The sequence below is a fragment of the Carassius gibelio genome, chromosome B21 (genome assembly GCF_023724105.1).
Source record: "Carassius gibelio isolate Cgi1373 ecotype wild population from Czech Republic chromosome B21, carGib1.2-hapl.c, whole genome shotgun sequence".
Classification (NCBI taxonomy): Eukaryota; Metazoa; Chordata; class Actinopteri; order Cypriniformes; family Cyprinidae; genus Carassius; species Carassius gibelio.
Genome location: NC_068416.1, coordinates 23959731 through 23987369, shown reverse-complemented (window position 1 = coordinate 23987369; position 27639 = coordinate 23959731). Strand labels below are relative to the sequence as shown.

Below are 27639 nucleotides of genomic sequence, written 5' to 3'. Positions count from 1 at the left end.
GTAAATCTGAGGTTGGTGTCTGCCTCAAACTCATCATAACAGAACATTCAAGTTTGACACGTTGCCATGGCAACGCCATATCAGATATCAATATCCCCACAACAGATTTACATCGGCCGTGTTTTGTCATTATTCTGATGAAGTTTTAAGTAAATCGAGTAAAAATAAGATGCTGAATTCAAAACATTTTGAAAATGACTCACTTCCTGCTGCCAGTTGGTGGCGCTATAACGTTGACTCTTAATAGTCACATATATACGATCGGTATCATACAACGAACAAACCAATGAAGTTTGATCAAATTCAGGAAATGTATGTGGATGTTATTAGACATTTCCTGTTTCTCATTTCTCGCCATAATTTCCACGCCTCGCTACGGGCAAACCGTTCAAGATATCAAAAATCCCCTCGCAATTTTTCGTCCCCAATGTCTTGAGATCGTGTTCACCGAGTTTCGTGGCGAACGGGTTGAAAACCTCAGAGGAGTATTTCAAATTCCAGAGCATGCTTTTTTTAAACAGCTCTGAATAGCTGACTTCCTGTTGGGCGGAGCCTATGACATAAAGTGTGAAAGTTGTTCGGCTCAATGAGATCTATAAGTGTACCGAGTTTCATATAAATACATGCAAGTCTGTGTGAGCTATGGTTCAAGATTTCTGAAGGTGTTCCAGGGGGCGCTGTAGAGTCCCTGTGCCACGCCCGGGTCCCAGCCTCTGCGGCATCCTGATGGCCGCAGATTCCAATGTGTGTGCCAATTTTCAAGAGTTTTTGAGCATGTTAAGGCCCCTAAAAACCCCCGGAAGGTTAAATAAAAAATAAAAAAAATAATAAGAAATATAGCTGCAAGCAGCGATGGCGGGCTCAAGCCGTCAGTGCAACACCACCCCGGTGGCATCGGGAAAACTGTGCCCAGCGGGCATAAGCATTTACAGTAACCCTCTGGCAATCAAATTTTAAGGGATATGGCAGTTAAAGGGTTAATCCGGTTATGCCTGTTTTTGTTTTGTTTTTTTACTTTATTTTTCTTTTCTCTGTGCCGGATTGCTGATGTCTTTTACCCGGGCATAGATGTCCGTCCATCAATTACGAACATTCATCCGCAAATGTCAGAGCGGTCGCGAGCGCGGATGGGAGAATGGCGCATGTTTTATTTTTTTTGAGCTACTGGGATGGTGCCCCCTCTGGGAGTTGGTGCCCTACGAAGACTGCGTATTCTGCATATAGGGAGCGGCGGTACTATCTGGAAAATATATTCCTCAAACCATCATACAAGAGGAGGTGATGCTAGTACTTCAAGAATCTCTCAAAACCTATCTGTTCATAAAGCCTATATATAAAGTCTTAATATAGTATTCCACAATATGTTGTGCTATTCTAATATTATTGTGGTTTTTTACTGACATTGTTATTTGCTGTTATTTTTTGTTTTAATATTGTTACTGTTGTTACTTGTTGTACGGTGACCTTGAGTGGTTTGAAAGGCGCCTTAAATAAAATGCATTATTATTATTATTATTATTATTAGCTGTACACTTGATAAAAAAAATTAAATATAAACTTATGCAATTGTATATATATATATATATATATATATATATATATATATATATATATAGTGTACAGTTTTCTTTTATTGCATCTTGAAATAAATGTTTCTGAGTTCTGTGTTTATTTTTTTTTTTTTTTTTTTTTATTTTTTTTTTAGGAAGATTACAGCCTTTAATCTCCTCAAAATAAATGTGCATATAAACCATGAACAATTTAATTATAGCTGTATTTATAAAATGCTTACTAATGACTATTAATTTTGGGAGTAGGCTAGCAACAGTTGATGTTGAGGCCTAAGATATTTTTTAAGCTGTAATGATGAAAAAACAACAACAACACAAAATTGCTTTTTTTTCTGCTGGTGATTAAAGAGATGATTAAGTCTCCCTCTCTCTCTCTCTCTCTCTCTCTCTCTCTCTCTCTCTGACACCAAGCCCATCCCCTCTCCCACACATTCACACAAACTCAGCACACACACTTAACACACACACACTTAACACACAAACACACACACACACATACACATTACCCAGAGGGACAGAGTGACATCAGATGTATGGTAGTTTTTTAATTTTCTATCATCCATATAGTGTTGTATAGTCATGAAACTATGCATATTTCCTCAGCATGACTTGTCTTCTATGTGTACATTTTGTTGAATTGTTTAGAACTTGCACTTAAAAAAATAAAAGACATTTACTGGTTCCTTTTTTACTGTTATTTCAAAAAATCACCATGACAAAACCATTCAAGCTATCCAAAATTAATTCGCAGCTGTTCTGTAAGATAAATTCTTTAAACAGTGGTAAAAGAGGATGTGGTGCTGATCCTTCAAGAGTCACTCCAAACTTATCTGTCCATAAAGCCTATAAAGAATTATTCTTAATACACAGTATTACAGAATACTTCAGCATATTATTCTAATTAAGTGAGGGTCATTTTATCAGTAAAATACATATTATTTTTCTTTGAAAGATTTCTATAAATGATTTAAATCATACTTGTTTCTACAATAATTATTTAAAAGTAATCATATAGCGCCATCTGGTGGCCATTATTGGTACTAAGAATTGCAAGCTTGATTTATATGTTATGATAGTTTAAATTTTAAGCTGGCTCTTGAAAATGATAAAGCTATGAAACTTGCTGTGCTTCTTTCAAATGATGACTTCTACGTATATAAAAAATTATGAAGAGTTGGAATGAAGAATGTTAAAGATATAGTAAAATAACTATTGTATTTTTTTATGTTACTTTAATAAATCGGTATGGCCACACCATTTAAGGTATCCTAAACCCATTCGCAATTTAACATCTTCAGTATATTGGCATCATGTTGAAAAAGTTTGGTGTGAACTACTTGTGTCTTCTTGGAGGAGTATGATTCATTTACAGGCTGATTTGATCATAAATCCACAATAAAATTTCTGAGTTCTGTATCAATCTGTGTTGTTGTTTGTTTATTTTCATTTTTTTATTTTTCATAGGAAGATAACTGACCCTTTACTCTCCTTTTTAATAAATGTGCTTATAAACCAAGATCAAGCTATTTATAGCTGTATTTATAAGCTGCTTATTAATGACTATTTAAGTTGGGACAAGACTTTATAAAGCATGAACTGACTATTTACTAATGAGTGCAGTTATTATAAAGTGTTACCAATGCATTTACTAATGTTAACAAATTAGACATTATTTTACAGTGTTATAAAATCCTTTAATGACTTATAAGCATTTGTTAAAGTTCTGCTTGCATTACAGCTTAGTCTTGATCTGTGAACTGAACAGTTTTACTGTTACATCCATGAGATTATGTAAATTAAGATAAATGTCATGTCACAGGATGGAATAGGTCAGTATCAAATGAGATTGAAATTATTATTTGCAGCACAAATAAGTATTTTTAGAATTTTGTTTTTAATTCCTGAAACTGTCAGAAAAGGATAAGGCCTAAGAGATTTCTTAAGCTGCAATGAAAACAGCAATGTTAGCAAAAGCAACAAAAAATAACAACTTAAAATACATTTTTTTTCTGGTGATTAAAGAGATGATTAAGTCTCTCTCTCTCTCTCTCTCTCTCTCTCTCTTTCTCTCTCTCATTGTGTCTGCCACTCAGCTCATGCCCATCCCCCACTTACAGACACACACACACACACTCAGTCATCACACATACATTGCTCAAACAGAGGGACAGAGTGAGTTGAGATGTCTGACAGTTTTTTTATTTTCTTTTAGTCATACAGTGTTGTAAAGTCATGAAACTATGCATATGTCCTCAGAATGATTTGATCTCTGTATGATTTTTTTTTTAAGTGTTTGGAAGCTGCAATTTAAAAATACAAGACAATTAATGATTCCCTTTTTACTGTCATTTCAAAAAATCACCACGACAAAACCGTTCAAGCTAACCAAAATCCGTTCGCAATTTAAGTTCCTCAATGTTTTTTCAACATGTAGACAAAGTTTGGTGAGTATAGTGAACATTTCCTGTGAGGAGTATGCATTAAATCAGAGCTCAATTTAAATATTCAAATCAAAATAGCCGACTTCCTGTTGGTCGTAGCTGATGACTGTGAATTAGAAAGTTGTCCGTCTTGAAAAGAACAATTTATGTACCAAGTTTGGTGTCTGTAGCTAAAACTAACCCCCCCACTTTTGACAAAAGGTGGCGCTATAGAGTGCCTCCTTCACGCCCTTTTAAAAGCTTTTGCCATTGTCTAGCTATCACTAATACTGATATGTGTTTTGAGTTTCATGTAAATCTGAGCTTGTTGTCTGCCTTAAACTCACCACAACAGAACATTCAAGTTTGACACGTTGCCATGGCAACACTATACCAGATATCAATATCCCCACAACAGATTTACATCGGCCGTGTTTTGTCATTATTCTGATGAAGTTTTAAGTAAATAGAGTAAAAATAAGATGCTGAATTCAAAGCATTTGGAAAATGACACACTTCCTGCTGCCAGTTGGTGGTGCTATAATGTTGACTCTTAATAGTCACATATATACGATCAGTATCATACAACGAACAAACCAATGAAGTTTGATCAAATTCAGGAAATGTATGTGGATGTTATTAGACATTTCCTGTTTCTCATTTCTCGCCATAATTTCAACGCCTCGCCACGGGCAAACCGTTCGAGATATCAAAAATCCCCTCGCAATTTTCCATCCCCAATGTCTTGAGATCATGTTGACCGAGTTTGGTGGCAATCAAGTAAAAGACCTATGACAAGTATATCAAATTCCAGAGCATGCTTTTTATAAACAGCCCTAAATAGCTGACTTCCTGTTGGGCGGAGCCTATGACATAGAGTGCGAAAGTTGTTCGGCTCAATGAGATCTATAAGTGTACTGAGTTTCATATAAATACATGAAAGTGTGTGTGAGCTATGGTTCAAGATTTCTGACTGTGTTCCAGGGGGCGCTGTAGAGCCCCTGTGCCACGCCCGGGTCCCAGTCTCTGTGGCGTCCTGATGGCCGCAGATTCCAATGTGTGTGCCAATTTTCAAGAGTTTTTGAGCATGTTAAGGCCTCCAAAAACCCCCGGAAGGTTTAATAAAAAATAAAAAAAATAATAATAAGAAGAAGAAATATAGCTGCAAGCAGCGATGTCGGGCTCAAGCCATCAGTGCAACGCCACCCTGGTGGCATCGGGAAAACTGTGCCCAGCGGGCATAAGCATTTACAGTAACCCTCTGACAATCAAGTTTTAAGGGATGTGGCAGTTAAAGGGTTAATCCGACCAATCTAGACTTTGAAATCACATACACAGAACAATATATATAACTTTAGTAACACTTTATTTTAAAATGTATAAAAAATGTATAAGGTGTGCATTGTAGCTGACACCTATATGAACACATTACAATTGTTTTGTGACTACAAGTCTTTCTTCTCAAATGCTATTGAGTGGTCGCGAACGCGGATGGGAGAATGGCGCATATTTGTTTTGTTTTTTTTGAGCAACTGGTGCCCCCTCTGGGAGTTGGTGCTCTACGAAGACTGCATACTCTGCATATAGGGAGCGGCGGTACTATCTGGAAGATATATTCCTCAAACCATCGTACAAGTGAAGGTGATGCTAATCCTTCAAGAATCGCTCAAAACCTTTTCAAGTGTACAGTTTCCTTTTATTGCATCTTGAAATAAATATTTCTGAATTCTGAATCAAACTGGGTTGTGTTTATTGATTTATTTTATAAGACAACTGAAACTTTAATCTCCTTTGTAATATATGTGCTTTTAAACCAAGAACAATGTAATTAGAGATGTATTCCTGCTTAATAATGACTATTAATAAGGGAAAAGGCTTTATAATCATGCACTATTTACTAATGCTTAGCTAATGAGTGCAGTTATTATAAAGTGTTACCAATGCATTTACTAATGTTAACAAATTAGACATTATTATACAGTGTTACCAAACCCTTTAATAATTTATTAGTGTTTTGTAATGATTTTAATGACCTATAAGCATTTGTGAAATAGTTTTGCTTGCATTGCAGCTTAATCTGTCAGTTGAAGAGTTTTACTGTTACATCCATGAGATTAATAAATGTCATGTCATGTCACAGGTTGTCATAGGTCAGTATCAAATGAGTTTGAAATTATAATTTGCAGCACAAATAAGGCTTCTTAGGATGTTTTTAAATCCCAAAAACTGTCAGAAAAGGATAAGGCCTAAGAGATTTCTTAACCTGTAATGAAAGGAAAAAAAACACCACCATTAGCAACAACAAAAACAATAACAATTTAAAATATAGATTTTTTTTCCTGATTATTAAAGGAATGATTAGGTCTCTCTCTCTCTCTCTCTCTCTCTCTCTCTCTCTCTCTGCCAGACAGCCCCTCCCTACAATCCACACACACTGTCAGTCACCAAAGATTCACAGTCACCAACCCCCTCACACTCACACTCCCCCTCCCTCTCCCCCTCCCTTTCCTCACACAGACGGAGTGGCCAGAGTGAGATCATGTCAGTTGAGAAGTCTGACAGTTTTTTATTTTCTTTTATCCATACAGTGTTGTAAAGTCATGAAACTATGCATATTTCCTCATAATGATTTGATCTCTGTATGAAAACATGCCTTGAAGTGTTTGGAAGCTGCAATTTAGACATACAATACAATTAATGTTTCCCTTCTTACTGTCATTTCAAAAAATCACCACGTCAAAACCGTTCAAGCTAACCAAAATCCGTTCGCAATTTAAGTTCCTCGATGTTGTTTCTTCATGTAGTCAAAGTTTGGTGTGTATAGTGTACTTCCCATGTGAGGAGTATGCATTAATTCACAACTGTAAAATCTCAAAAATACACATTCAAATCAAAATAGCTGACTTCCTGTTGATCGTAGCTTATGACTGTGAATTAGAAAGTTGTCCGTCTTGATAAGAACAATTTAAGTACCGAGTTTGGTGTCTGTAGCTAAAACTAAATAAAATGCATTATTATTATTATTAGCTGTACACTTGCTAAACATTTTTAAATATAAACTTATGCAATTGTGTGTGTGTGTATATATATATATATATATATATATATATATATATATATATATATATATATATATATATTTATATATATATTTATATATATATAAATTCAAGTGTACAGTTTTCTTTTATTGCATCTTGAAATAAATATTTATGAGTTCTGTGTTTGTTTATTTTATTTATTTTATTTTTTATTTTACATTTTTTTAGGGAGATTACAGCCTTTAATCTCCTCAAAATAAATGTGCATATAAACCATGAACAATTTAATTATAGCTGTATTTATAAAATGCTTACTAAAATATTAATTTTGGGAGAAGGCTATATAAAGCATGAACTGACTATTTACTAATGCTTAGCTAAGAATTGCAGCTATTATGAAGTGTTACCAATGCATTTACTAATGTTAACAATTGAGACATTATTTTAAAGTGTTACCAAATCCTTAAATAATTTAAAAGTGTTTTGTTATGATTTCATTAACCTATAAGCATTTGTGAAATAGTTCTGCTTGCATTAAAGCTTAGTCTTCATCTGTGAGCTGAACAGTTTTACTGTTACATCCTTGAGATTATGTAAATTCAAATAAATGTCATGTCACAGGGTGACAGAGGTCAGTATCAAATGAGTTTGAAATTATTATTTGCAGCACAAATAAGGTTTTTTAGGATTTTTTTTAATCCCTGAAACTGTCAGAAAAGGATAAGGCCTAAGATATTTCTTAAGATGTAATGATAACAGCACAATTAGCAACAACAACAAAAAAATAACTATTTAAAATACAGTTTTTTTTCTGGTGATTAAAGAGATGTTTAAGTCTCTCTCTCTCTCTCTCTCTCTCTCTCTGTCTGTCTGCCACTCAGCTCACACCCCTCCCCCACTCACACTCACACACACACACAGAGTCAGCACACAGAGTGACAGAGTGAGATCAGATGTCTGACAGTTTTTTAATTTTCTTTTAATCATACAGTGCTGTAAAGTCATGAAACTATGCATATTTCCTCAGAATCACTGGTTTTCTAAATTAAAAATGTTTTTTAAAGGTTTGGAAGCTGCAATTTAAAAATACAAGACGATTAATGTTTCACTTTTTACTGTCATTTCAAAAAATCACCACGACAAAACCGTTCAAGCTAACCAAAATCTGTTCGCAATTTAAGTTCCTCGATGTTTTTTCTTCATGTAGACAACGTTTGGTGTGTATAGTGTACTTCCCCTGTGAGGAGTATTCATTAATTCACAACTGTAAAATCTCAAAAATACACATTCAAATCAAAATAGCCGACTTCCTGTTGATCGTAGCTGATGACTGTGAATTAGAAAGTTGTCCGTCTTGAAAAGAACAATTTATGTACCAAGTTTGGTGTCTGTAGCTGAAACTAACCCCCCCACTTTTGACAAAAGGTGGCGCTATAGAGTGCCTCCTTCACGCCCTTTTAAAAGCTTTTGCCATTGTCTAGCTATCAAGAATACTGATATGTGTTTTGAGTTTCATGTAAATCTGAGCTTGTTGTCTGCCTCAAACTCACCATAACAGAACATTCAAGTTTGACACGTTGCCATGGCAACACTATATCAGATATCAATATCCCCACAACAGATTTACATCGGCCGTGTTTTGTCATTATTCTGATGAAGTTTTAAGTAAATCGAGTAAAAATAAGATGCTGAATTCAAAGCATTTGGAAAATGACACACTTCCTGCTGCCAGTTGGTGGCGCTATAACGTTGACTCTTAATAGCCACATATATACAATCGGTATCATACAACGAACAAACCCATGAAGTTTGATCAAATTCAGGAAATGTATGTGGATGTTATTAGACATTTCCTGTTTCTCATTTCTCGCCATAAGTTCCATGCCTCGCCACGGGCAAACCGTTCGAGATATCAAAAATCCCCTCGCAATTTTTCATCCTCAATGTCTTGAGATCATGTTCACCGAGTTTCGTGGCGAACGGGTTGAAAACCTCAGAGGAGTATTTCAAATTCCAGAGCATGCTTTTTTTAAACAGCCCTGAATAGCTGACTTCCTGTTGGGCGGAGCCTATGACATAAAGTGTGAAAGTTGTTCGGCTCAATGAGATCTATAAGTGTACCGAGTTTGATATAAATACATGCAAGTGTGTGTGAGCTATGGTTCAAGAATTCTGACTGTCTTCCAGGGGGCGCTGTAGAGCCCCTGTGCCACGCCCGGGTCCCAGCCTCTGCGGCGTCCTGATGGCCGCAGATTCCAATGTGTGTGCCAATTTTCAAGAGTTTTTGAGCATGTTAAGGCCCCCAAAACACCCCGGAAGGTTTAATAAAAAATAAAAATAATAATAATAACAAGAATATAGCTGCAAGCAGCGATGTCGGGCTCAAGCCATCAGTGCAACGCCACCCCGGTGGCATCAGGATAACTGTGCCCAGCGGGCATAAGCATTTACAGTAACCCTCTGACAATCAGTTTTAAGGGATGCGGCAGTTAAAGGGTTAATCCGACCAATCTAGACTTTGAAATCACATACACAGAACAATATATATAACTTTAGTAACACTTTATATTTATAAAAAATGTATAAGGTGTGCATTGTAGCTGACACCTATATGAACACATTACAATTGCTTTGTGACTGCAAGTCTTTCTTCTCAAATGCTATTGAGCTTCAAATTTGCATTTGAGCCCATGTGAAAAAGTTGCATAATTTACATATGACTTACAGTTTGTTGTAATAAATATCAAACATTCAATTTAATTGTGCATTATAGCTGTCACCTAGATGAACAATTACAGTTGTTTTTATGACTGTAAGTCATTCTCTTCAAATGCTACTGACATTAGAAAAGTGTATAACAATATCACATGTAACTTTAGAGACCGGCCCTAAATTTGAGACTCTAGAAAGTCCAATGTCAAGACAACTTTATGCCTGTTTTATTTTCTTTAGTTTTCTTTTCTCTGTGCCGGATTGCTGATGTCCTATACCCAGGCATAGATGTCCATCCATCAATTACGAACATTCAGCCGCAAACATGAGGTGTGAGCGGTCGTGAGCGCGAATGGGAGAATGGCGCATGTTTTTTTTTTTTGTTTTTTTTTTTGAGCAACTGGGATGGTGCCCCCTCTGGGAGTAGGTGCCCTACGAAGACTGCATACTATGTTATACTGCATAATGTTAACAAATTAGACATTATTTTACAGTGTTACCAAATCCTTAAATAATTTATTAGTGTTTTGTAATGATTTTAATGACCTATAAGCATTTGTGAAATAGTTTTGCTTGCATTTGAAGCTTTATCTGTCAGTTGAAGAGTTTTACTGTTACATCCATGAGATTAATAAATGTCATGTCACGTCACAGGTTGTCATAGGTCAGTATCAAATGAGTTTGAAATTATTATTTGCAGCACAAATTAGGGTTCTTAGGATGTTTTTAAATCCCTAAAACTGTCAGAAAAGGATAAGGCCTAAGAGATTTCTTAACCTGTAATGAAAGGAAAAAACACCACCATTAGCAACAACAAAAACAATAATAAAAATACAATTTTTTTTTTCCTGATTATTAAAGGGATGATTAGGTCTCTCTCTCTCTCTCTCTGCCAGACAGCCCCTCCCTACAGTCCACACACACTGTCACAGTCACCAACCCCCTCACACTCCCCCTCCCTCTCCCCCTCCCTTCCCTCACACAGACAGGGTGGCCAGAGTGAGATCATGCCAGTTGAGAAGTCTGACAGTTTTTTAATTTTCTTTTATCCATACAGTGTTGTAAAGTCGTGAAACTATGCATATTTCCTCAGAATGATTTGATCTTTGTATAAAAAAATGCTTCGAAGTGTTTGGAAGCTGCAATTTAAACGTACAAGACAATTAATGTTTCCCTTTTTACTGTCATTTCAAAAATTCACCACGACAAAACCGTTCAAGCTAACCAAAATCCGTTCGCAATTTAAGTTCCTCAATGGTTTTTCTTCATGTAGACAAAGTTTGGTGTGTATAGTGTACTTCCCCTGTGAGGAGTATGCATTAATTCACAACTGTAAAATCTCAAAAATACACATTCAAATCAAAATAGCCGACTTCCTGTTGATCGTAGCTTATGACTGTGAATTAGAAAGTTGTCCGTCTTGATTAGAACAATTTATGTACCAAGTTTTGTGTCTGTAGCTAAAACTAACCCCCCCACTTTTGACAAAAGGTGGCGCTATAGCGTGCCTCCTTCACGCCCTTTTAAAAGCTTTTGCCATTGTCTAGCTATCAATAATACCGATATGTATTTTGAGTTTCATGTAAGTCTGAGCTTGTTGTCTGCCTCAAACTCACCATAACAGAACATTCAAGTTTGACACGTTGCCATGGCAACGCCATATTAGATATCAATATCCCCACAACAGATTTACATCGGCCGTGTTTTGTCATTATTCTGATGAAGTTTTAAGGAAATCGAGTAAAAATAAGATGCTAAATTCAAAACATTTTGAAAATGACTCACTTCCTGCTGCCAGTTGGTGGCGCTATAACGTTGACTCTTAATAGTCACATATATACGATCTGTATCATACAACGAACAAACCAATGAAGTTTGATCAAATTCAGGAAATGTATGTGGATGTTATTAGACATTTCCTGTTTCTCATTTCTCGCCATAATTTCAACGCCTCACCACGGGCAAACCGTTCGAGATATCAAAAATCCCCTCGCAATTTTTCATCCCCAATGTCTTGAGATCATGTTCACCGAGTTTCGTGACGAACGGGTTGAAAACCTCAGAGGAGTATTTCAAATTCCAGAGCATGCTTTTTTTAAACAGCCCTGAATAGTTGACTTCCTGTTGGGCGGAGCCTAAGACATAAAGTGTGAAAGTTGTTCGGCTTAATGAGATCTATAAGTGTACCGAGTTTCATATAAATACATGCAAGTGTGTGTGAGCTATGGTTCAAGATTTCTGAAGGTGTTCCAGGGGGCGCTGTAGAGTCCCTGTGCCACGCCCGGGTCCCAGCCTCTGCAGCGTCCTGATGGCCGCAGATTCCAATGTGTGTGCCAATTTTCAAGAGTTTTTGAGCATGTTAAGGCCCCTAAAAACCCCCGGAAGGTTTAATAAAAAATAAAAAAAATAATAATAAGAAGAATAATCCTTAGAAGAACAATAGGGCTCTTCGCCCCTTCGGGCTTGAGCCCTAAATAATCCTTAGAAGAACAATAGGGCTCTTCGCCCCTTCGGGCTTGAGCCCTAAATATAGCTGCAAGCAGCGATGGCGGGCTCAAGCCGTCAGTGCAACGCCACCCCGGTGGCATCGGGAAAACTGTGCCCAGCGGGCATAAGCATTTACAGTAACCCTCTGGCAATCAAGTTTTAAGGGATACGGCAGTTAAAGGGTTAATCCGACCCATCTAGACTTTGAAATCACATACACAGAACAATATATATAACTTTAGTAACACTTTATTTTAATATATATATAAATGTATAAGGTGTGCATTGTAGCTGACACCTAAATTAACACATTAAAATTGTTTTATGACTGCAAGTCTTTCTCCTCAAATGCTATTGAGTCCATGTGAAAAAGTAGCATAATTTATCTATGACTTACAGTTTGTTTTAATAAATATCAAACATTCAATTTAATTGTGCATTATAGCTGTCACGTAGATGAACAATTACAGTTGTTTTTATGACTGTAAGTAATTCTCTTCAAATGCTACTGACGTTAGAAAAGTGTATAACAATATCACATGTAACTTTAGAGAAGGTCCCTAAAATTGAGACTCTCGAATGTCCAATGTCAAGCCAAATTTATGCCTGTTTTTGTTTTGTTTTTTACTTTATTTTTCTTTTCTCTGTGCCGGATTGCTGATGTCTTTTACCCGGGCATAGATGTCCATCCATCAATTACAAACATTCATCCGCAAATGTCCGAGCGGTCGGGAGCGCGGATGGGAGAATGGCGCATGTTTTATTTTTTTTTGAGCTACTGGGATGGTGCCCCCTCTGGGAGTTGGTGCCCTACGAAGACTGCGTATTCTGCATATAGGGAGCGGCGGTACTATCTGGAAGATATTTTCCTCAAACCGTCGTACAAGAGGAGGTGATGCTAGTACTTCAAGAATCTCTCAAAACCTATCTGTTCATAAAGCCTATATATAAAGTCTTAATATAGTATTCCACAATATGTTGTGCTATTCTAATATTATTGCGTTTTTTTATTGACATTTTTATTTGCTGTTATTTTTTGTTTTAATATTGTTACTGTTGTTACTTGTTGTACTGTACGGTGACCCTGAGTGGTTTGAAAGGCTCCTTAAATAAAATGCATTATTATTATTATTATAATTATTATTATTATTATTATTATTATTAGCTGTACACTTGATAAAAAAATTAATATAAACTTATGCAATTGTATATATATATATATATATATATATATATATATATATATATATATATATATATATATAGTGTACAGTTTTCTTTTATTGCATCTTGAAATAAATGTTTCTGAGTTCTGTGTTTATTTATTTATTTATTTTATTATTATTTTTTTAGTTAGATTACAGCCTTTAATCTCCTCAAAATAAATGTGCATATAAACCATGAACAATTTAATTATAGCTGTATTTATAAAATGCTTACTAATGACTATTAATTTTGGGAGAAGGCTATATAAAGCAGCAACAGTTGATGTTGAGGCCTAAGATATTTCTTAAGCTGTAATGATGAAAAAACAACAACAACAACAACAACACAAAATTGCTTATTTTTTTTCTGCTGGTGATTAAAGAGATGATTAAGTCTCCCTCCCTCTCTCTCTCTCTCTCTCTCTCTCTCTCTGACACCAAGCCCATCCCCTCTCCCACACATTCACACAAACTCAGCACACACACTTAAGACACACACACTTAACACACAAACACTTAACACACAAACACACACACACACACATTACAGTGACAGAGGGACAGAGTGACATCAGATGTATGGTAGTTTTTTAATTTTCTCTCATCCATATAGTTTTGTATAGTCATGAAACTATGCATATTTCCTCAGCATGACTTGTCTTCTATGTGTACATTTTGTTGAAGTGTTTAGAAGCTGCACTTAAAAAAATAAAAGACATTTACTGGTTCCTTTTTTACTGTTATTTCAAAAAATCACCATCCAAAATTCATTCGCACCTGTTCTGTAAGATAAATTCTTTAAACAGTGGTAAAAGAGGATGTGGTACTGATCCTTCAAGAGTCACTCGAAACTTATCTGTCCATAAAGCCTATAAAGAATTATTCTTAATACACAGTATTTCACAATACTTCAGCATATTATTCTAATTAAGTGAGGGTAATTTTATCAGTAAAATACATATTTTTCTTTGAAAGATTTCTATAAATGATTTAAATCATATTCGTTTCTACAATAATTATTTAAAAGTAATCCTATAGCTCCATCTGGTGGCCATTATTGGTACTAAGAATTGCAAGCTTGATTTATATGTTATGATAGTTTTAATTTTATGCTGGCTCCTGGACATGATAAAGCTATGAAACTTACTGTGCTTCTTTCAAATGATGACTTCTACGTATATAAAAAATTATGAAGAGTTGGAATGAATAATGTTAAAGATATAGTAAAATAACTATTGTATTTTTTTATGTTACTTTAATAAATCGGTATGGCCACACCATTTAAGGTATCTTAAACCCATTCGCAATTTAACATCTTCAGTATATTGGCATCATGTTGAAAAAGTTTGGTGTGAACTACTTGTGTCTTCTTGGAGGAGTATGATTCATTTACAGGCTGATTTGATCATAAATCCACAATAACATTTCTGAGTTCTGTATCAATCTGTGTTGTTGTTTGTTTATTTTCATTTTTTTATTTTTCATAGGAAGATAACTGACCCTTTACTCTCCTTTTTAATAAATGTGCTTATAAACCAAGATCAAGCTATTTATAGCTGTATTTATAAGCTGCTTATTAATGACCATTTAAGTTGGGACAAGACTTTATAAAGCATGAACTGACTATTTACTAATGAGTGCAGTTATTATAAAGTGTTACCAATGCATTTACTAATGTTAACAAATTAGACATTATTTTACAGTGTTATCAAATCCCTTAAATGATTAACAAGCATTTGTGAAAGTTCTGCTTGCATTACAGCTTAGTCTTCATCTGCGAGCTGAACAGTTTTACTGTTACATCCATGAGATTATGTAAATTAAGATAAATGTCATGTCACAGGATGGAATAGGTCAGTATCAAATGAGATTGAAATTATTATTTGCAGCACAAATAAGTATTTTTAGAATTTTGTTTTTAATTCCTGAAACTGTCAGAAAAGGATAAGGCCTAAGAGATTTCTTAAGCTGTAATGAAAACAGCAATGTTAGCAACAGCAACAAAAAATAATTTAAAATACTTTTTTTTTTTCTGGTGATTAAAGAGATGATTAAGTCTCTCTCTCTATCGCTTTCTCTCTCTCATTGTGTCTGCCACTCAGCTCATGCCCATCCCCCATTCACAGACACACACACACACACACACACACTCATTCAGCACACATACATTCCTCAAACAGAGGGACAGAGTGAGTTGAGATGTCTGACAGTTTTTTAATTTTCTTTTAATCATACAGTGTTGTAAAGTCATGAAACTATGCATATGTCCTCAGAATGATCTGATCTCTGTATGAATTTTTTTTTTTTTAAGTGTTTGGAAGCTGCAATTTAAAAATACAAGACAATTAATGATTCCCTTTTTACTGTCATTTAAAAAAATCACCACGACAAAACCGTTCAAGCTAACCAAAATCCGTTCGCAATTTAAGTTCCTCAATGTTTTTTCAACATGTAGACAAAGTTTGGTGAGTATAGTGAACATTTCCTGTGAGGAGTATGCATTAAATCAGAGCTCAATTTCAATATTCAAATCAAAATAGCCGACTTCCTGTTGGTCGTAGCTGATGACTGTGAATTAGAAAGTTGTCCGTCTTGAAAAGAACAATTTATGTACCAAGTTTGGCGTCTGTAGCTAAAACTAACCCCCCCACTTTTGACAAAAGGTGGCGCTATAGAGTGCCTCCTTCACGCCCTTTTAAAAGCTTTTGCCATTGTCTAGCTATCACTAATACTGATATGTGTTTTGAGTTTCATGTAAATCTGAGCTTGTTGTCTGCCTCAAACTCACCATAACAGAATATTCAAGTTTGACATGTTGCTATGGCAACACTATATTAGATATCAATATCCCCACAACAGATTTTCATCGGCCGTGTTTTGTCATTATTCTGATGAAGTTTGCAGCAAATCGAGTAAAAATAAGATGCTGAATTCAAAGCATTTGGAAAATGACACACTTCCTGTTGCCAGTTGGTGGCGCTATAACGTTGACTCTTAATAGTCACATATATACGATTGGTATCATACAGCGAACAAACCGATGAAGTTTGATCAAACTCAGGCAATGTATGTGGATGTTATTAGGCATTTCCTGTTTCTCATTTATTGCTCTAATTTCAACGCCTCGCCACGAGCAAACCGTTCGAGATATCAAAAATCCCCTCGCAATTTTTCATCCCCAATGTCTTGAGATCATGTTGACCGAGTTTCGTGGCAATCAAGTAAAAAACCTATGACAAGTATATTAAATTCCAGAGCATGCTTTTTTTAAACAGCCCTGAATAGCTAACTTCCTGTTGGGCGGAGCCTATGACATAGAGCGCGAAAGTTGTTCGGCTCAATGAGATCTAGAAGTGTACTGAGTTTCATATAAATACATGCAAGTGTGTGTGAGCTATGGTTCAAGATTTCTGAAGGTGTTCCAGGGGGCGCTGTAGAGTCCATGTGCCACGCCCGGGTCCCAGTCTCTGTGGCGTCCTGATGGCCGCAGATTCCAATGTGTGTGCCAATTTTCAAGAGTTTTTGAGCATGTTAAGGCCCCCAAAAATGCCCGGAAGGTTTAAAAAAAAATAAAAAAAATAATAATAATAATAATAAGAATAATCCTTAGGGGAACAATAGGGCTCTTCGCCCCTTCGGGCTTGAGCCCTAATAATCCTTAGAAGAACAATAGGGCTCTTCGCCCCTTCGGGCTTGAGCCCTAATAACAAGAATAATCCTTAGAAGAACAATAGGGCTCTTCGCCCCTTCGGGCTTGAGCCCTAAATATGATATATTATATGAATAAACATAATTTCACAAGTGATGGAAATTCAGTTCATACGCTAAGGGATGCCTGAAAACATTCTGTGCAAGATTCGAACCTGCAACCTTTCCAGTTACCAACACAGATCTGTAATCTATATCCTATATCGCTCACCTTTTAAAGCGTTGTAGCATGATAAAACAGCTGGAGCAGTTAATAAAATCCAAAGGTGTCAGTTTACCATCACGCTCTGATTCTAAATGACACGACCACCTCTATAAGAACTCAAGAGTTATGCTGACATCGATTTCTCTCATTTCATCACATCATTCCATTCCAGCAGGGCTTCAGAACTGAAACACACAATACTGCCATGGGAATTCATCCCCGCAGGCCATGACAGCAGCGCTAACCCGTAAACATCAATACAGCACGCAGAAATACTCTGCAACCGATTCTATCAAATGCCACACTTATTTTTTTCCCGCCTCTGAACTGGGCTTTTTCTTTCTCTCCAGATTAGCTGTGTGGATTTGTAGGCTACGCCTTCTGTTCCTTTTGCACAGAATTGAATTGTTGGATTCTGCGTAATTTGATAACGGGGCGTCCCATCCGCCCTGCACACGCCCACTCATCGCTTTACTACTACCTCCTGTACGTTCACACACTTCACTTGCAATCAAACGAGAGTAATTACGCTCCCCAGCAGGAAAAGGGTGTTACTCATTTGCTCCTGTAGATACACGGATGGACGGATGGATGCATTTGGGTTTAGTGTGAAGGATGCGCTCTGTGTGATTGATGCCGGTTGTCGCTGGGGGTCATTTTAGTTGTGCTGAGTATCGTTCTCGGTGCTTGGTAAAGCGTGTCCTACTCTTAATAGGAGGTAATAAAGTTTGTAAGGGCTGATTATGCTTCGCTGTGGTGAAACTCGAAGCGACGCGTATTTTTGTGTGTTTTTAAGTCACCTGAAGACACGTGTTGTGACATTATGATCTGCACAACGAAGGCGAATCATCAGTAGTGTGAATTGATAATCTACTGATTTCAAATCTGTGCTGCTGTTTCTGGCTCTAATTTGTTTTAATACAATGATTTCATAATTGTCCCCATGGTTACTATAGAGTCATATAAATCAGAATACTGAAACATACAGCCATTAGTCTTTATTTCATTACTGTGGTATAAATATAGCTTATAACATTTGCGAGACATTTAAATGTTGCTGTCATTTTTAATATTGGTGGTTTGGATGCGCTCGTTTATATTCTGCAGTGCTGCAGTGATTATGCGTTCATATACCTTGGTTATTACGGGACATTCCTGGCGTATTGTGAGAAGGGCACACGGGCAGACCTGAATGCCGTGGCATTTCTGCCAGTTTAATGTCAATTACCCAGCAGGTCTTCCGATGGCCTGTGTGGACACTTATTGCTTTTTTGTTTATTATGACTAGAAGATAAGAGTCTTGCATAGCAAAACTTTTGACTGTCTGCTTGTTCAGAACAGTACAATTTGTTTTCCAACTTTTTTATGCCACATTGATACGTGATGAAACTATAAAGGATCTGAATATTTATTAGGTTATATTGGAGTAGATTACAGCAGATTCAGCTTTATTGTGATATTATATACATGATTGATTCTGATCGACTATACAATATATAATAGAATCTACTACGATATAACAATTAGAATTATATTCACGATTATATCAATAATTAGTATGAAGTATTATAATATTGTCATATTAATAATCTATTTTAAGTGAAAAATAAAAAAATATATATTATCTGGAAATTACTTGCTTAATATTAATAAAATATAATAATTTGTGATTAATCTCATGTTACCAGTGTTTAGAAAGCAGAATCAAATGGCTTTTCAGGAAATTTTAATTTTTAATTTTTTTTTCTTTTATATTTATACAGTTCTATTTTATTCATTTATTTGTACTTTTACTTTAATTTTTGAATAACCTTCACTGAAAAGTTTTACCATTTGAATTGATGTTCGTGTTAGTGGATGGCCAAATTATCGGCTGTTGCTTTGAAATTAAAACGTTAAATGTTTTTGGCCACTGCATAATATTTAATGGTATCAACATATATTTACTGATCTATCTCTTGTCATTTTTTCAGATCGAGACCGGTTTCAGCTTGGCACGCTCTCTCATACGCTTAATTCCCAGGCCATTGGATACCTGGAGCTTTCTGATTGGCCGGCTGTCGCTCCTGACCAATCAGTGAGAATTGTTGAGGTAGTAGAACCGGTAAGACTCTCTCTTATTTTTAAAAGATAATCATCATATAATGTTAAAATGTCTTATGTAATAAAAGTGCTGTAGCATACAGATCATTCAGAGTGCGGTGATGTTACCAAGTCTCAAATGATTATGACCTCATTTCCTGTTCATTTTTTGACTGGGGCAGGTGAAAGAGACCGGAGCACCAGTGCATGGTAAATCCAAATCTGGCAAATCCAGTGAGAAGTTTTACTCTGATTCTGAGGAGGAGGAGGAAGAGGAGGAAGAGGGAAGCAGTAGTGAGGACAGCAGCAGCAGCAGTGAAGGCAAAACTTGAGCTTTGGTTGTTTAGTGTAAAAGGATGCTTAAGCAAATCTGAGGTTTGTCTTAACCTGTTTTTGTGCACATGTAGAATCAGAAAGCGAATCTGAGAGTGAGGAGAACAGCGATGATTCGAATAAGAGCAGCTCCAGTCAATCAGACTCAGAAAAGAAGAAGAAAACTCTAAAAAACAAAAAACTACAACAGCAGAAACCGGACGGCAAAGACAGGTACTGGTCTCACTCAGTGTAAAAGACCTCATTTAAATTGACCAGTCTTGACCAATCACATGAATTCTTTCTAAATCAATTCCTGGCGGTTTTTCAATTTAACCCAAGATGAATAGCATATGTACACTAACTCAAAACAGGTATGCCTAAACCTTCATCAGAAGTTAAGCTTGTTTACTTAACACCCACTGAACGCTACCGACAAAATAAGTGCTATGAATTCCAGCGCGTTATACTTATACTTCATGCTATTGCCTATTTTCAAGTGTTTCTGTGCATAAATGTATAGACAGATGGTATGCAAGATTGACTTTGGTAATTTTAATCGCATATATCGGTGTGTTTTGCTCAAGTGTGTTCACAAGTGGATGCACAATGTACAACTTGGGTTTTATATAAGTGCAGGAGGTAAATAATGTGTGTGTGTGTGTTTGTGTGATTGTGTATGCAGCAGCATAAAACGTGACTAATAAAATGTGGCACCAATAATCTCCCCCTCCATCTGTTCATACGCACACACACACTCTCTCTCTTTCTCTCCCTCACACACATGCCAGGCCTCAACACTAAGGATGTTTTCTCAGTAATTTAACGTTTTCGCTGGTCCCACCACAACTATGCATTTTATTTTTAGCAGTGCATTTCTGTGTGCAAAAAGAAACATTTGTTTTTCATTGAATATTTAGTTAGCTTAAGTTTAAAACGCATAAATATCTTTTAATTGAGGAGCTGTAATGCAACTCAGTAAGTTCCTAAATGCACATTTTGTTTTTAAAAGTAATGGCATACAATGCGAATCAGTTTTTGAATAGAAACCCATTTTAAGTAATGCTTCCGAAACTCTCAAAAGTCACTTTTGCAATTTTGCTAACATTAGTAACAAGTTTGAAAGCAGCAGAATGTTAATTCATTCAAAACCCAAATGTTTACATTTGCAAGGCATAAAACACACAAACATGATGACTTTTTCTATTCTGTCCACACTCAGAGTTACTGTTAATTGTTGTGATGTAACGCTCCTGTAGTTGACCCTGCTGCCTTTATTAGCCGTGGTAATTAAACCCCTAACACACACACACTATACACTCTTTTCCTGTTTTGTTTGCTGTTCTGTCATTATTGAGCATAATTTAAGGCTCATGTCTGCATCTTTAACTACCGTGAAATGCTCTCATTAATACACACTCACAACCTGCTTTAATGCTGCCGTTGAACTTTGCACACTTCAGTTAGTTGCTTTGTGTGTGTGTGTGTGTGTGTGTGCATGTCACTTGTTCTGAGCAGATGAAATCCAAAAGCCAGATTAATCCATCTAATCATTTTACAATTAAACAGTCATTGTTCCATTTGCTGATTTAGCCAACCTTTTCTCTTGTGCTCTCTCTCTGTATCAAACAGTTTCCCTTTTTTATGCTTGAATACTGAAATATTGTTCTTTTTTTTTTTTCTTTTTTTTAGGTTGTCAAAAATGACCCAGTGAATAAATATTCAAACATGTTTTTTTACATCATTAATTGTAGTGTTAAGTGCATAAGAAATAGATGAAGTTTAGAAGTGAAGTGGGTTTACAGGATGTTTTGCAGTTATTAATTTGTCTGGTGAACTCAAACACATAGTTCAGTTGTTTCTGTTTCTGTGTGCTTAACTGGAATAGGAAGCAGAAGAATGGGAATGCTGTAAAGGGTGAATCCAGATCCGAAAGTGAATCAGCCTCTGAGAGTTCCTCGTCTGAGAGTTCATCTGAATCCGGATCGGAGTTAGATTCAGATTCAGACTCGGACTCGGGGACGGACCAGAAGAAAAACACTAGGTCTAAACCTGTGCAGTCTACACTAGTCACAAAGGTGAGAAGTCCAAGCAAACATCCTAAATTGTGAGTATGAAGTGGTGCTGTATATTAATCTGCATGTGTAACATCTGGCATCCATGTTTCTTTTCAGCAGGTTGAGAAAAAGGAAGTGTCTCTACTTGATCTGGATGACTGTGAGTTGCTTTCCGAGTTTCTTTTAATTTTACAGTTTACTTTTTTTTTTAATTTTGGTTTTGGAATTTTGTGAATTGATGGCTGTTTTCCAAACCCCAGTGATCTGTCTCTGGTCTACATAGTGGTTTTTAAAGTGAAAATCCCATTCATTTTCCTCATAGGGGAATTGATTTTGAATAATAACTTGTTTAACTTTAAAGACAGACCTTCTTTAAAGGGGGGGTGAAATGCTCGTTTTCACTCAATATCCTGTTAATCTTGAGTACCTATAGAGTAGTACTGCATCCTTCATAACTCCAAAAAGTCTTTAGTTTTATTATATTCATAAGAAAAAGATAGTCTGTACCGATTTTTCCCGGAAAAACATGAGTGCCTAGAGGCGTGACGTGTGGGCGGAGCTAAAGAATCACGAACGCCAGTAGGCTTTTGCGTTGAGAGCGTTTGGAAGCTGTGACATTACCGTGAGGGAACAAAAATACTCCTTCAAACGTACAACTTAATTTTTGAAACTTTGTCCATGTTTAGCATGGGAATCCAACTCTTTAACAGCATAAAAAACTCAGTATGCATGAAATAGCATTTCACCCCCCCCCCCCCCCCTTTAAACTACGAGCTTGTTAATATGCTTCTGTTGAAGCCATCAGCCTGCACTAAGCCACGCAATTCTTTATAAAAAAAACTACATTATCCATGAGTTCCAGCAAAATAACTCCAACCTCCATGAAGCACTACAAATTACAGAATCAGTCTCCCTACACTCTTAAAATAATTAAATAATGGCGTTTGTGTGTGTGTGTGTGTGTGTGTGTGTGTGTGTGTGTGTGTATAGATAGATGGATAGATTGCAATAAATGTATAACACTTAGCTTAAATGTTAAATATGCAGCAGCTTTAAATCAGTAGTTTAAATCCCCATATTTTTTTATTTTATTGTCATCCGCAATGTAGCATGGGATTTTAGTTCAATAAGTATATTTAGTACTCTTACTCTTTGTAAAATCCCTCTGAGAAAAATTTATTGGAAAAATACTTCCAGAACCAAGGCCAAAATTATTGTCGTAGGATGTCTAATAATTACAGAATTAATATTATTTGTCTAATAATTAAAAAACCCATGCACATGAACAGTTAATCATTTAATTAAAAGTTTAATAAGGTGTCTTTAATTAGATGTTATAATTTTTATCGATATTTGTCAGTGTTGAAATAAAAGTGCAGAGCCTAAAATTAACGTTCACCAAACACCAAAATGCTAATTAAAATCAATTTTGGTGAGTATATTAAACAGTGTAACTCTGTTTCTTTTTGAGGGAAAATTTGCATAATGCAGTTAAAATTAGTAAAATGTGTTAGTTAGTTCACCCAAAAATGAAAAAGTCATCCTAGGTGTATATGACTTTCTCCCTTCAGACGAATCCAGTCAGAGTAAAAAAAAAAAAAAAAAATGTTTTTGATCTTTCAAGCTGTTTGATGCAACTGACTGATGGTCCATGAGAAGTTTAATAAAAAGCACATCCATTAAAAAATGTGTCTCTCACGGCTCCGGTGGTGAACATAGGCCTTCTGTAGCGAATCGATGCATTTATGTAAGAAAAAATATCCATATTCAAAATGTAAAAATCACTTTAATCTAGCTTGCGCGAGTCTCGTGTAAACCAACATTTGTTAACGAGAGTTAAAGTTTCCTTACTTTAGCAAAGGAAAACCAGTCTCCTCCCGGCTTATATCAAAACCCTCTGACATGCTTCTTTACAAATCCTCGATTTGTACTTCTAATTAGTGACCGTTGTTTTTTTTGATCTCTCCGCTGCGTTTCCGCGTGCTTCACTTCTGAGTGGTGCATGGGCAAAGCTGACCTCATACATCATTCCCCCGGAAAACAGCTTGTGAGCGCAAGCTATTATTATGTTTTGACTAACGTAACATTTAAAAACACATCAATTCACTACAGAAGGCCTATGTTCATCCCCCGGAGCCGTGTGAGAGACTTTTTTTTTTTTTTTTTTAATGGATGCTCTTTTTAACTTCTCATGGACCGATGCAGTGCAACACCTGATGTGTTGCATCAAACAGCTAGAAAGACCAAGGACAATTTTTGAAATAACTACAACTGAATTCATCTGAAAGAGGAAAGTCATATACACCTAAGATGACTTCAGGGTGAGTCATTTATGGCTTCATTTTCATTTTTGGCTGTACTAACCCTTTAAATAGAGTCAAAACAGAAACATCAATATTCTGTTTAGTTAGGCAGCTCGCTTTCTTTTGGAACAGGACCAGTTAATGTATTGATACATACATTGGTTTTAATGCTGTTGTTATTGTTTTGTTTGACAGTCTCTCCCGCGGCGGTCCCCTCACCCAAGAGCTCCATCCTGTCTCCCAGTCTGCTGTCTGACCTGCAAGGGCTCTCGATCTCACCCACCCAATCGGCCTTACAGGTGTGTGTCCGTCTGACTCTGTGTTGATGTTTAATAAGTCTCTCTTGAATACTTGGAGTTGGTTTGTTTGCATAAAATGATTTCTACTCTATATTCATCCTGTTTGGGTTTTATTTTGGGCTGTACATTATACCTCTTGCTTTTTATCATTTCCCCTCCAGTCTTTTGTTTGTGTCCATCTAAACGTCTTCTATGTGTTCTAGGTTTCTTTTTGTTCTGCTGTGTTATAGATTGGTTTTTCATTGCCTTCCCTCTTTCTTCTCCTCCTGTGTGTGTGTTGTCAGCGTATGTGATTGTTGACCTTTTGCAGTATGACGGCTCCTTCCTCTCCCGTGAGAGTCCTGTGTCAGGGAGAGAGGGATGTCAAGAGAGCGAGCGAGAGGGAGGGAGAGATGTCAGTAAGAGATGAATGAAGCATGTGTGGTCATTTCTTCTCAAAAACTATCTGTGTCTTTCTCTTTTAGGATTGACACATGAACTGTAATATCCCAGCGGCCCACAGACACCCCCCGACAATAACATACACACACACACACACACACACACTATAGGTGTGTTTATAGACCTGCCCAGCTGTCATATTTCAACCTAAAGATTCTTAGCGGGATCTGGACCTTGATCTTATTGTTTGTAATATTTTGTGGTTATTTTAGCATATATTTGTAAAGACATTGAATCCATAAAGATATTTTTGCATAGTAAACACAAGCTAAAGTCAGTATACAATATAGCTACATTAGAGCTAGCAGCTCTACCATTCAAAGCATTTTTTCCCCAAGGGTTTTTTGATGAATTGAAAAATTGAAAAGAACAGCATTTATCTGAAATAGAAACCTTTTGTCATTTATTTTTGACTGTCACTTTTGAGGAATTGAATGTATCCTTGCTGAATAAAGTATTAATTTCTTTAAAAACAATTACAATTAAAAGGTAGTGCACTGTCTATTTATTATTATGTATTTATGTATTATTCATTTCAGTTTTAATTAAACTAGTAGCTCGTCTAATGATCGTATTATTAGACCAGAAGGAATCATTGTGTAAAATAGCACTAAACTAGTTCAAAACATTTAGACTGAGATTTCAAGAACTGGCTATTATCAGATTGACCAATGTTTGTCCTTAAAGAGCTTAAAATTGATTTGATATTATTATTATTATTATTATTACTTTTTCTGGAAATAATTTTGAGCCATTTTTTTGTTAATTATTTGTATATTTGCTCAGTAATAAATGTAAAGCAGGGCTAATAAAGTCTTATTGATTACATAGAGTATTGTGAAAAATATTTTTTAATTTTAAACAGTTTTTATTTTGTGTACGTCAAATTTTCTAACTTTGTCATATATTTAAATTTCCTGATCAGTTCCATCATATTCTCCATATCACTGATATTCTTATATTATTTTTATTTTATTTTTTCAATAAAATGTAAAAATGCATCAAAAAAGCATACAAAGGTCATACTAATTTATTACTTTGAGTATACGAGCATGCTGTTAAACTCCAGACATCTTGCTGACAGCGCTGTGGTTGAACTATGATTTCTGATAACACACAATCCTTGAGATCCCAGAGTCGGAGAAAACTTTTAAACTTCCCAACCTCCATCTGTCAGAATTCCTATTCTCCTCCTGTCCATCACTGCAGGGTTGCCCCTGTGACCTGTATTGGTGCGTTGGGCGGGTGTCAGCGCCGCTGCTTTGATTGACAGGCTCGTCAGGCCCGGGCCGCTGCGCAGCTAGAAGCTGTTAGGCACAGGTCATTAGAATACTACCCACGAGCCTCGGCGGGCAGGCTAATCAGAGCTGAAATAAAGGGTGAGATTGAGAGAAAGAGAAAGGGCTTATTTAAAGTCAATGCTATGCATAAATACATTATAGGCTGCTATAATCTTAGTCACGGTGGATAAACCTCATCTCTCTCGCTCGCACATACATGCATTCATTATGGCGTGTCACGTCACACAGCTGGTCTTTCTTAGCCGTGTGCATGCAGATGTATGAAAATATATTCATACGACACGGCTGCGAGTGTGTGACTTTGGCCGGCGCGGGTACAGATGAAATAACGGTGTGTGAAATAGAGAGACACTCTGATGCATTCTGGGACGGTTAGCGGTGGTATTTAGCCGATCCAGGGTCAGCGTGCAAACTATCTGCCTGGGCTCCTCCCGTTTCTAATAACATTTTGACGTGCGGATCTGCTCTGAAATACTGTTTAAGCGTGCGCCGGGGGAGCCGGCTGATAACTTTTCATTCATAATTAGCGCGGGGCGAATGGGGGCCGAACGCAGGGCGTTGGAGGGAAATTGAACTGTCAGTGTAGGGCGAGCGGGGGGTGAACGAGGGTGAGCGCCGGCTCAGCGCGGGGTGGGGGGCGTTTGACCCCATCACAAACCTGGGGCGCGTCATAATTTGTTCATTTGGTGCCCATCAGCCGGCCAGCGTTGCCACGGTGACCCCGTTCTTCTCAGAGCACGCTCAGTGCCGTCCTCATTATGACTCAGCAGCAAGGTAGAAATGCACGTGGAGACGGCGAGTCGCGCTGTCAATCACATGTGCTTTACACTGGACACGTTTAGCATGGCATTTTGAGCACTAGAAGACACTTTGATTTGATTGTGTGCAAGTATCAGTGTTTCCCACAGGATTTTGTGAGACTGTGGGTTAGTGAACAGTGGGAGGTCCAGGAGTATACATTTTTAAAATGTACTTTCAAGTTAGATGTATCAATATGGTAAACTTTAGGAGTAAAATTAAAGGCATCAACCCCTTTGCAGTGACCAAAAGAAATCTCTTTGTGCATTGACGTTGACCTAGACTTTAAAGTGGACTCAAAAAGGGTTATTATGGTTACTTAAATTATAAACATAATATATACTACAATATATATATATATATATATATATATATATATATATATATATATATATATATATATATATATATATATATATATATATATATATATATATTTTTTTTTTTTATTATTTCAGCTAGTTGCCAAAGCAACATTTCTCTCTATTTTTTTTTCTTTTTTTTCATCTGACGTGATGTATTAAAATAACTGAAACTAAAACTGAGATAAGAATGTATAAACTAAACCGTAATATGAAATGAATATTAATAATGTAATTAATTAATTTACTTAATATTAAAAAATTAAATAAAATACAAAAATAAATACAAATAAAATAATTAAAATGACAAAATGACTAAAAATTTTACTGGAGGC

General features: G+C 36.3%; 1 protein-coding gene and 1 long non-coding RNA gene across 3 annotated transcripts in view; both read left to right on the top strand.

Moving 5' to 3' along the window:
- LOC127985676 (AP-3 complex subunit beta-1) overlaps positions 1–27639 on the top strand; it is a 95734-nt gene that overhangs the window by 45577 nt on the left and 22518 nt on the right. The window contains exons 17-22 of one of the 2 annotated variants that reach the window (XM_052587729.1): positions 19323–19453; positions 19614–19752; positions 19839–19977; positions 21632–21821; positions 21921–21960; positions 24299–24402. In XM_052587729.1, coding sequence (XP_052443689.1) covers positions 19323–19453; positions 19614–19752; positions 19839–19977; positions 21632–21821; positions 21921–21960; positions 24299–24402 — 743 coding nt within the window. Of the gene's footprint in view, positions 1–19322; positions 19454–19613; positions 19753–19838; positions 19978–21631; positions 21822–21917; positions 21961–24298; positions 24403–27639 lie in introns of both variants that reach the window. The other variant, XM_052587728.1, reaches the window with a different exon arrangement.
- On the top strand, positions 1672–15456 carry LOC127985677 (uncharacterized). Its single transcript, XR_008160682.1, has 2 exons — positions 1672–2834; positions 14723–15456. It is a non-coding gene; the product is annotated as an uncharacterized LOC127985677 (long non-coding RNA).